At 39.2% G+C, this 12318-nt stretch overlaps 1 protein-coding gene across 1 annotated transcript in view; it reads right to left on the reverse strand.

Annotated features, from left to right (window-relative positions):
* rasgrf1 (Ras protein specific guanine nucleotide releasing factor 1) overlaps positions 1–9818 on the reverse strand; it is a 112042-nt gene extending 102224 nt beyond the window's left edge. Inside the window, exon 1 of the mRNA XM_034176525.1 lies at positions 9439–9818. Within this exon, the coding sequence (XP_034032416.1) occupies positions 9439–9714 (276 nt within the window). The 5' untranslated portion in view covers positions 9715–9818. The remainder of the gene's footprint in view (positions 1–9438) is intronic.
* Positions 9819–12318: the final 2500 nt, after the last annotated feature.

Genomic DNA, 12318 nt, shown 5'->3' on the forward strand with positions numbered 1-12318 from the left:
CATGAACCATCCCTTAGTTATGCTGCTATAGACTTAGACTGCTGGGGGGTTCCCATGATGCACTGAGTGTTTCTTTCTCTTTTTGCTCTGTATGCACCACTCTGCATTTAATCATTAGTGATTGATCTCTGCTCCCCTCACACACCATGTCTTTTTCCTGTTCTCTCCCTCAGCCCCAAACCAGTACCAGCAGAAGACCTGCCCCTCCCTGAGCCTGGTTCTGCTGGAGGTTTCTTCCTGTTAAAAGGGAGTTTTTCCTTCCCACTGTCGCCAAGTGTTTGCTCACAGGGGGTCGTTTTGACAGTTGGGGTTTTTCTGTAATTATTGTATGGCTTTGCCTTGCAATATGAAGCGCCTTGGGGCAACTGTTTGTTGTGATTTGGCACTATATAAATGAAATTGATTTGATTTGATTTATTATCCAAAATCTCTGAGAAACACTTCTACCACTTTGTTGATTTACCTTGTTGTCCACCACAATGATTTAAGGCAGCAAAGTCAGTTCGTAAATTAATCACCCAACCGCTGCTTCCTTTGATTCTTGTCGACACGCGTCCTGCTGTTTCCTGTGTGGGTGAACAGTGTTTTCTATAACTGGTTCATGACCCCCTCCAAAGGTACTGCAAAAATCAAATTTAGGCCCAGATCGCAAGTAACATTAATAGGAGAGATGTGACACACTACATCTCTCCTCTTACCCTGCCTCTTCCATCTGCATCATTCTTTAGGATGCAAATAGAGGTTGCCAATAGAAACCTTAGGCTCAAACACATTATCATCACTGACACAAACTGTGTGTTGAGCATAAAGATAATGTGGACACGGTGGCACTGGGCAGATAATTTCCTAAGAAGTCCTTGTTGCATACGATTGTGTATCTACATTGCAGGGTATCATCAAATTACTTATTAATTTTGCACATTCGTTTTCTGCAAATATGACTCAGAGGATAAGTGAGTCTAGCCTCCTTTGATTATTATGAATTTAGGTCAACACGGGAGGTATGGCACATTATGTACACAGTACTTTTTCATGCATCTAGAAGCACTCACGCCATCAGCACCGCACAGAGGTGAACAACACATTTAAACAAATGTAAGAATAACAAAAATTCTTGAACGGAGCATGAGGTGCTTTAAAGCGACAATGTGATGAATAATGTTGGGCAGTGCTGAGCTCGCTGCTTAGTCAGCAGATGGGCAGCTGTTCACAAGAAAAGCTCTGGACTGACTTTGAACTGCAGCCCTACCTACAGTCAGGCACTGAGCCTGGAGGAGAGGAGATGCCGCCGCAGTGAAGCATTATCCTCCTTCAGTGTGTCATCACTAACAACAGTGACTACAGATCTGCACTGTTTATTCTCTATATCATATTTTTGCAGTGACAAACAGTGACAAGTTCTGAGAAAAAGTGCACAGTTGCATATAGCAGTGTTTACATATGCAAACAGTGAGGCTAGAGTTACAGTGATACTTTTGATTTTAATTAGAATTTTAAACAATTTGATTTAAAAAAAAATCTGAAAACTGAACATTTCCTGTACATTTTTTTTCACATTAGTTCCTATGCTTGTAAAGATTGTAATGTAAAGTTCTGTGTAATGCAGTGAGAGCTTCTCAAATAATATATGGTAGGTTTTATAATCATCTAATGTGTGTAAAAAGTTAATATTAAAGGAGAAGTCTGAAATATTTCCACTGAGGCACTGTTTGTTAGATGTTTTGGTGATCATCTATTTAGTAAGGACAAAAATGTACTTAAACAGCACATTGTTGATTGTGACTGCAAACAACACAGAGAGCTAACTGGCTAATTAATATTATTGGGTGGGGCAATCAGATGGACTCAGAGTAACTGCTTCTTGTCACCACTGAAAAGGAGATAAAGTAATAGAGGTAGAGGTGCCCCGTAGCATGAACAAGATCACAAGATCGTGACGCGCATGTTTACTTTGTAAATTTTAAATAAATGCTTAAGATGACCGATAGGAGGATTGCATGTGTCAGTGCGCATGTCTGGAAGTAGCCCTTGCACAATGCATCACTGGATAGTCTATATGCCTACAGCTGGTATCCGTGGATGTAAACAAAGAAAGATGCAATACTTTTAAGCCAATTTTGGACCCAGAAGATTGCCTAACAATGATTATGTGGTTGACTTCAGTGAGTAAATATACCTTTAGCTTTAACTATTTACTGTCATCTCTGTTGGAAGTGCTCAAGTGACAACCAGCTAAAACACACTCTGCACTACTGAATGTAATGATCACATATTACCATAACTGAAAGAAATTCTTTCAAAACTACAGGTCACACTGTTCAGTATTAAAAGTTTTCTCACTGAAAGTTAATCATGAACTCTAAGAAGTTTCTAAGATCTTAAATGCTATATTTACTTTATCAAATTATGTGATCATGGCAGGGGTGGTGGCCAAGTGGTTAATGCGCTTGGTTTCAGTTCAGAAGGTTCCGGGTTCAAATCCCACCCCTGTCACATTTCTTCATGTAATGTGGAGTTGCGTCAGGAATGGCATCCAGCGTAAAACTTGTGCCAATTCAACATGCAGTTCCACCTTGGATTTGCTGTGGCGACCCCGAGTGCAAACAAGGGAGCAGCCGAAGGGACTTACTAAATTATGTGATCGTGACCTACAAATCTTGATTGTTTAAACAGGAAAACCACATGCAAATAAATAAATTAATGAAAAATTGTGTTCCAATGAAACAGCCACGTTTTGTGTGACTGGTCGACATAATTAGAAAATGTGGCATTTGGTTTTGCAGAGTAAAATGTCATTCCATGCTGGACAAGTATTTAACTACAAATATTTCCAGAACAACAGGTTCCAAGTTCCAGGCCACGCTGTGTAGTTCCTCATAAATACATTAGCTGGACCTGCCGAAAGGTGCTAAGAGTGTTAACACCATCTGGTTGTTAAGCTCTGACATAATGCATCACGTGATAAATCTGTTTCCGGGTCCAAAGACCTGCAAGTTTACAATTAAAGTTACAACTGTATGATCCTTTTAAGAATCTACAGATTAAGTTTAGTTTGTGTTTACAGTGTACGCAAACCTCCGTCCCTCACTCCACCTCTGTTAACTGCATTCATCTGTTTCTAAGATAAGAACACTTAAAACGTTTTTCCTTTTACTTTATATATTTTATTATGCACAGGTAAAATATACATGTCTGTTTGTTAATAAAAAATATTTATTACAATAAACAGGACGTTAAAGTGCAAACTTCACTTTCCCCCTGAACGACATGAACAGGAAATGATCGCAGCTCGCAGCAACTCCCATTGGAAATAACGGTGAAACGACCTGAGCTTCTGGCATTTTTACATAAAACAAACGCAATAACAACATCTAAAAACCCATTTAATATATCCAGGAGAGTTTTAGGCACAATATACAAAGAGTTTTATATCGCAATGTTAATCCTGTTGTCCGTGTGCAACAGTTTAAGTGCAGCCTGATCAGAGCGTCTCAGTGCAGTTCTCAATGTTAATGACAGCGCGTCTTTTTTGTTTGGAGCCGGAAGTTGAAAATCACATGATGCGTTACATCACACTTAAAAACCGGATTAGCCTACAACAATAAATAAGACGAGAGTTCCACTCAGTGTGAATATTGCAACAGAGACATTTTAGATGATTGACATTTTAGAAGCCAGATTATTACAGGTGTTTGTAATAAAATATTCCAAACAGACAGACACAACAACACAACAGCGAGTGGTGCCACATCGAGTAGACAATGAGTTACGGTCGGAGGCTACGAGAGGCAAGAGTCACTGGGCTCAGTCCCTGTCACTCAAAGTAACCATGCCCACAATTATACAGAACTTTATGGCCTAAAATGTCTTAAACTAAGAAGTTAGAGAGAGAGAGAGAGAAAAAAAAAAATATATATATTAGAGCCCGACCGATATATCGGCCGGCCGATATTATCGGCCAATATAAGCCCTTTTCAAAGTACTCACTATTGGCCGAAGTTTTGCAGAGAGAACGCCGATAATTTCTCATAAACAGAACAGTTACTGAAATAATGTTTGTGTCGGCAATGTAAAATGTCCTTGCACCGTTTGTACAGTAGATGGCACTCCATTCAACTGAAAGTTCCTTACACCCCTGCTTAAATGTGTTCATCACCAGCCCCCGAAGTTCGCCGTCACACTGCACTGATCGGCTGACAAAAGCATACAAGTAAGTTTATAAGGATCTATATCCTTATCCTGAACCTATATCTAAGTTGCAGCAACAGGAGGTACAAGATCAGATGTATTTCACAACTCTTTTTAATGATATGTATTTGCTAATTTCATAAAGGTTTAATTCTTGATTGCATTTTTTGAACTTGAAAATTCTTCTCTGTCATAAAGTTAATCAATATGAGGACAAAGCTTCAGCTTTTAGCTCATACCTTTTTTGTTAAGGGTCCAAAAAAGAACCTTTTATTAATTAAAAAAATACTAATTATATCGGCTGATTTATCGGCTATTGGCAAATCAGCCGATTTATCGATTATTGACATTTTTTTCATCCAAATATCATTAGCGGCATCGGCCTCAAAAAATCCATATCCGTCGGGCTCTATTAATTATTAAGAGCCAATTGTCTTACTTGCAATTTGAACATATTCAATAAAGCCCCTTTATCAATCAATCATAAATAATATTTATGTTTTTGCACATTTGACAAGAGCACAAGTTAGCTTTGAATTAGAAGACGTTAGCATGCACGCTGACGTCCGTGAAATATCTTTGTTATTAGCTGTCACTTCCGTCACTCAAAACTAAAAAGGAAACAGACTGAAACAGAATGTGACTTTTTAACCTCTTAAAATACCTCTTAAAATAGGTCTTGGTTAGCCATCTTTGAAGTTGTCCAAGGTCTGTGTCCGAAGAATGTTTCCTGTGAATTTGAAGACTGTGGCAGTAATAGGACTGGACTTATGCTGAGCACAGACAGACAGATGGAAGGACGTAAAGCCTTCGCAATGCCTGATGGCCATAATTGATGGCTTCAGGTAAAAACTGGTCATATATTTTTATACAGAAACACTTAAAAGGAAACCATAATTCCTACCGAAGAAGAGGACGTCATCAGTCACTGCATCAAAGTCATAACCACTCAGTCACTGATCATATGTCTTTTGTCTGCATCAACAAACAGCCTACAATATAAGCTGGGGTGAGTATTGTGTACAACTTAAAATACTACATAATTTGAATATGGTGAATGACTGGATTATTAGTAGTGAATATACCAGTCAATGGTCTATGTTTTCCTGTAACATTTGTTTATTTTTTGTTTGTTTATTGCTGAAGTGCTACATGAAGTATCAAGCCAATGGTCCAAGATTTCCAAAAGAAATGGTCTACGCATTTTCCAAAAGTCAGGTCAAATCAGTGGCATGCAACAGGAAAACGTCTGTTAGGACAGAGAATCAAAGACTTTACCTAAGTATCAGACATAATTATCCTTGATGCCCCTATAGTCAGTTTCCAGTGTTGTTTCTCTTTTCTTTTCTTTTTTCGTTTGAAGCCCAAAAGTGAAAATAGTATCTGCTTTGTTGTTGTCGGCTGTCAGAGCCACATGGTTTCTGGAGAATTCCTTTTGGCAGCAGAATGTAAACAATGACATATGACCCCAGCCTGGCTTTCATACCATAGCAACGAGGGTTTTTTTTCCCATAACGGATGCCAGCATTCTGAACAGTCTGGGTTTAAATCTGCTGGAAAAGGCTTATTCTGCCAAAAGTATGTGGAATTATTTTCTATAACTTTGGTGAATGATTCTCTATGTAGCATTTGTTCTGTTTGTCAACAAATTTGAGGGATTTGTCACTCAGAAAGGGTCTGTGAGGGTTGAAATGTCTGATATTTTACAATCTACGTTATGTGGACTGTCAATGGGAGCAACTAAAGAGCCTGCGTGAAAATTTTGAGCTACCTGGCAACAGCTGAGATACGTGTGGCCATAGAAACCTTAACAGGTTTATATGTAAAGATTGAACAAAATCTGCATCGGCAAATGTCCACTTTCAAATGCAGAAGAAGAGGGGCCTTTATTGTACATATATACATACCTACAACAAATTTGTCCTCTGCATTTAACTCATCATTATTACAGTTAGACACAATCCAACCAATACAGGAGCAGTGGACAGCCAACTCCAGATGTAAAGTCACTGTCTTCGTCAGGGGCAGAGAAAGGAGCAGACCCTACATAAGCATGTTTTTGATTGTGGGAGGAAACCCACGCAGACAAGGGAAGAATATGCAAACAACGCGTAAAAGACCAGGGGAAGAGATCCGCAAACTTTCTTGGTGTGAGGCACTAAGTCACCTTGTTGCCATGTTGGCAATGTCCATTGTGCTGTAAATTAGTCAGAAATAATAAAGATGTGGCTAATGCCAGCAATGTTTATCGATACAAGCAAATAATAAGAAATTTGGATAGCACCACTGGCAGTTCTGAGGTGGTAATGATTTACAGAGACCAATGTGGTGTGTAGAGTGTGTAATAATGTGAACGCAACATAACACGCCAAAACCAAGCAGCAAACTTGTGTCGTCCAAAATGAGGAACACCTGGATGGAGTAAAAGTTGTAGTTCCTCGACTGGTTGCTTGAGGCTGACTGCAAATGGAGCAAGTTCCTGTAGAACCCCATGTTAAAATGTCTAACTTCAGAATGGAAATAAACATGTTTACAGACTGGTACAAAAACAGTTTGTTTCTTTAGCTAGTTTCCCCCTCCATAACAACTGTAAGGTGGTGAATGTTTTCATAACTCATTAGTTTAAGACATTTTGAGCCATGAAGTTATGCATATTAGGGGCATGGTTGCTTTGAGTGACAGCCCGTGTGGGGCCACTGGGGTCAGAGTTTAGACTTTATACTGCTTTGTATTGTCTGTGGGGTGTCATTAATTCTGAATCAGCATTTCCTGCCATTCAATCTGAATGTGTTCCAGTGTGTCTGCTCATGAAAAAGACATCAAGCTACTTCCTGTGATATTTTCATTCTCCATCTTGGGAGGGAGATTTTTATGGGTTTGCAAGCTGCTGCCATACTGAGAGCAACACCAAGGACTACAACTGAATTCAGGATCCAACAGATACATTTATTGCATAAATCCCACATCAAACACAACATGCAAGTAAAAATTAAAGAAAAGATTATTCTGTAAATATTCTGTTACTGCATGTGCTGCCACATTGCTCCAATGTCACTTCAGCAAACTCAGTCTTCACGGATCCTATTACAACTTGAAATTCTGACTTGAATGGGCATTCTGTTGCACCTTTCTGAGTTGAACCTCATTTTTTTGTTTTTAAGTTCTGAGTAGAATCAAATGCATGATCAGAGCTCTGGTAACACAGGCGGCTAGCTGTGGCTGCTAGCTGTTGTGAACAACTGTTTCTGTCATTTCTGAGCAATTTATTACAAATATCTGTAATAATAATACGACTTATTGTGTGGTAAATTGTCCTAAGACATTTATGCTATAGTATTTCAATCAACTGAAATTTCCACGTTATTCAATTTTGTATGCTTACAGCATTAGCGCTTTTAGCAGCTATCAGCAGCTTGATGACATTAGGTCCAGTTAATCCACAACTAACAAGGAAATAAAAAGGTCATAATTTTTTAATGCCCACACCAAAACCACATGCAATCAGACTCACTGCCCAGTCCCCTAAAATAAGTACTGGGGCAGTAGCCACTTATTTTATTAAACACCTGAACCAAGGTTAGCCTGTTAGCTTAGCTTGTTTGGTGACTCAAAGATGGAGGAGTGTTTGAGCTTCATTTGTCCCACCCAGTACATGCAAGGATCCCGCCTCTACTCGACCTCTTTAGCCATGTTTGGGTTAGCATTGATGTAGGTAGGGTAAGCACTGCCAACATGGCAACACCCAGAGCAAAACCTTTTGGACTTTAAAATGATTCTTCTGGGTATCTATAGTAAACCTATGGGTGACGTCACACAGGGTTTGTCCAGTATATACAGTCTATGGCCAAAACAAATGCAATATTGAAAGAAAAGTACATCTTGCCTTATGTGAGAGGAGATAAAATTTCAGTTTATCCCAACGTAGTGCCTGAACAATATATTAAATGTGCTATGGACACTGTGGGTGCTATAGGACTACATCATCAGAGAATGTTAGCCTGCAGTGTTGCACACATGGACTATAGAATGGCAAATGTCAATTTTCTGGAGAATACATGTTGGGGGTTACTCAAGTTGGAAAAGCTATAGCTTAAGCCCACCCACGCTCCCCCCTGTCTACGCCCCTGCAATGTAGCATTACAGACAATATCAAGAACTAGAGGTGGGCGGATCGATCCTAATATTGATAATATCGATACCAATGCTGGTATTGATATTGAACGATCCTCGTGTAAAAAGATCGATACTCAAGCTTTTTTTCTGTCCCACACACTGCCTGTTGCGCACACAGATTCATCAAAGTCTACTCTCTGTAAGAGCAGCACTGCACTGTGTCACACAACATGGAGCAGTGCACCCTTGTATTGTGGTTTGTCTGCCCTCTACCTCAGGAGATTTTGTTTTAAGTTGTGTTGAGTGATTTTTTTTAAACAAAAATGTTGATTGTGATAATAAAGTATTTTGTTGTCACGTACAATGTTTGGCGAAATTCTATCCTAGGTCTTTTGGATCCTTTGGATCTATGAAGCTTAAATATGAAAAAGTATTGGTATCAGTATCGATATCGATAATACTGGGCCTGTATTTACTTGGTATCGGATCAATACCAAAATTCACGGTATTGCCCACCTCTATCAAAAACAGATACATACACTTTTTTTTGTGAATATTGACGTTATTAGCCTATAACTCAACAAAAACTAAAAATCACTGGAGCCCTACTGGTGTAGTTTCATCATTTTACCACAAGTTGGGACTGAGGATGCAATTTTTTTATTTTTTTATTTATTTTGGCATGTTTTTACTCGAGTGTTAGATGCACTCTACACTCCAAAAGAACGACAAAATAAATTAAATCAATGAAAATAAAAATGATGACGAAAAATCATAAAAGCACCAAGCAGCGATGTTAAACCACCACAAACCGATTCTCAGCAAATATTTGCTGCTTTCATTCCACCAACAAAAAAAGGTGTTTTTAAAATTGATTTATTTATTTGCTGCAACCTAAAACAAAGACACTGCAGAGCTCATCGGCCGTGCAGCTGTTAAAATCATGAAGTGTTAACGTTATATTATCTCGTCATTAACGTCGCACGCACAGATTGCATAACGCGGCACAACGTGCAGTCTGCTGCAATCTGCGGCGATGGGATTTGAGATCGCAAATGTTGACTTAAAACAATGAGAATAAGAATAATAATGCAGAATATTTCCACACTGAGGATGCATTAATGTGTGTGCGCGTACCTGCTTTTCCAAGCACTCCTTGGCGCTCAGTGAAGATTTGGGCGAAGGCGCTCTGTCGCATGTGCAGCCTTCCAACAGGTATAATCCCGACGGCCGGGAACTGGACTCGTTCTCAAAATAAAAAAGCATATTTTGCAGCAAAGCGAACCACTTTGTGTGCCATTTCGTGTTGTCGGAGGTTTTCTTGCTCAAACACCCCCGTCGCGTGCCGTCTTTTTTTGCCAAAAGCCCCAAATAGGTGACATGACCATCATTGAGCCGTATTCCCTTCTGCATTTTGATGAGGAGACTTCAGCGAGACACGGCGGGTTCGGATCCTTACATCCTCTCCACGGCGCTCCACGGAAGACGAAGTAGGGGGGAAAAATAATAATAATAAAAAAAGACTTTGCGGACGTCAAGCGGCGGGTTTGTCCGCTGCGTCCGCCGCATTCACCGATCTGAGACTTAAGTCAAAAGAAAGGCGCAGTCCAGCATCCTGCATTTTTGTTTTTGCTCATTCTCGCTCTGGAGGTCCACATTGTTCCACCGTGACAACAGTGACTGGAAACAACGCCAGAGGACAGGGGGAACGGCTTTTCTCACATGAAATCTCCAGAAAGCAGCGGGCTGGGTGCTGAGTGAGCAGGCGGAGTCACGTGACTCGTGCTTTGAGGAAAAAAAAAAAAAAAAAAAAAAAAAAAAAAAAAGCAGATTTCAGCACCGTGGACAGCGACGTTCCTGTAAAACGCTGCATTATCGTTTTCGGGAGCCTGAATCGATCTTATTACCTTCTTTTATTGTCAAATTTATTTAAAATTTTTTTTCTTTTTTGGTAAGAAACTGTTTAGTATTAATTTCATGTTTTTTTTTGTGTGAAATTGTCTGTCAACCCCATGTTTTTTTAGACTTAAATATGCAATAGTACAGTCTTTAGGGGGCATGGATTTATATGACTCACTGATGGACTGCGACATGGTGATATGGTTCCTGTGAGAGTGATTCATTGTGGGAGAGCAATTTTAGAATTTTAGAATTTGAATTTTAGAATATTGTGCCAATATACTGTAAATAAGTCCCTTCGACTGCTCCCTTGTTTGCACTCAGGGTCGCCACAGCAAATCCAAGGTGGATCTGCATGTTGAATTGGCACAGGTTTTACGCCGGATGCCCTTCCTGATGCAACTCCACATTACATGGAGAAATGTGGTAGGGGTGGGATTTGAACCCGGAGCCTTCTGAACTGAAACCAAGCGTATTAACCACTTGGCCACCACCCCTGCTTTTGTGCTAATATACTGTCATTTATGAATTTTAATTATTTATGGTTAAATTATTTGATGTACTTGGGGACTGCAGATGGAAATTAGCTATTCAGCTATAATCTGGTACAACTCATCTCTGCTTGATGATCTTAATTATGCTGTACACTGTCCCTCAAATAAATGAATAAACTAAACTAAAATTCATCACTGTGCTGTTAGTTGCCATGATGTCACCAAAATTTTAACTCAGTGTAACATTGCAAGAGTTTTTGTATTCAAAGGCTGCGAAGAAGAGAAATAAAAAGTGTAGATGGTTTTAATGAGGTGTGAGTGAAAGAGTGGGTCAAGGAAGGATTGAATGGAGGAGTGTGTGTGTTAACCCACAGAAATTCAGTTGTTAAGATTTTGAAAATTATGGATGTGTGTTGGTAGGTGTGGAAATGTAAGAGAATTTTACATGTGAGAAGGTGCATCAATGATCGAATGAAATCATGAATAAGGTTGTTTATTATTTATTTAATTTTAGAATTATATATATATATATATATATATATATAAGTTATAGACTTCTGTCGCTGTAACTGGAGAAACTGTGCACAGTGAAATTTTGGATTAAAGTCATAAAGCGCAACACAAGCATATAGTACAGCATTCTGCAAACAGTTTTGACATATGCAATATCAATTTCAATTTATTTTCATTTATATAGCGCCAAATCACAACCGAGTTACCTCAAGGTGCTTCACACAAGTAAGGTCTAACCTTACTAACCCCCAGAGCAACAGCAGTAAGGAAAAAACTCCCTCTGAGGAAGAAACCTCAAGCAGACCAGACTCAAAGGGGTGACCCTCTGCTTGCACCATGCTACAGACATAAATTACAGAACAATTCACAAAAAGAATATACAAGAAATGCTGTTGGTACACAGGACAGGAGGGTTTTCAGCACAAATACCACACCCATCTCTGGATGGAGCTGCACCTTAAACAGAGATAAAAAACAGAATCAAGCATCAGAAAGACAAGAAATACAATATAATTTGCCAGCATTAAACAACAAGAAAAACAGGATACTAAGGTGATCGCCGTCCACTAGCCCTAAGCTTCACTAAAAGACCCAGAATTTAGGTAAAGTTGAGGTCGCCGCACGCTCCGTTTCCTAATAAAATGAATTAAAAGAGTAAAAAGCGCAGAAGTATATGCCAGTATGCTAGCCATACAAAATGGAAAATAAGTGTGTCTTAAGTCTGGACTTGAAAGCCTCCACAGAATCTGACTGTTTTATTGATGTGGGGAGATCATTCCACAGAATATGTAATGTGTTGAAAATAAAATACTGCAAATATGAAATATTTACAAATACATATAATTAAGTAAATAAATGGCAAATGGACTGCATTTATATAGCACTTTTCCATCTGCATCAGACCCTCAAAGCGCTTTACAAATAATGCCTCAAACCCCAATGTGAGGATGCTGCCATACAAGGTTCTCACTATACACCGGGAGCAACTAGGAGATTTTTGGACCTTGGCCCTAAGTGATTTTTTTGGTCAGGCTGGGATTTGAACCAAGGATCCTCTGCTCTCAAACCCAACGCTTTACCACCTCCCCTAAAATACCTTTAAAAATAAAAA

The sequence above is a fragment of the Thalassophryne amazonica genome, chromosome 8 (assembly GCF_902500255.1).
Source record: "Thalassophryne amazonica chromosome 8, fThaAma1.1, whole genome shotgun sequence".
Classification (NCBI taxonomy): Eukaryota; Metazoa; Chordata; class Actinopteri; order Batrachoidiformes; family Batrachoididae; genus Thalassophryne; species Thalassophryne amazonica.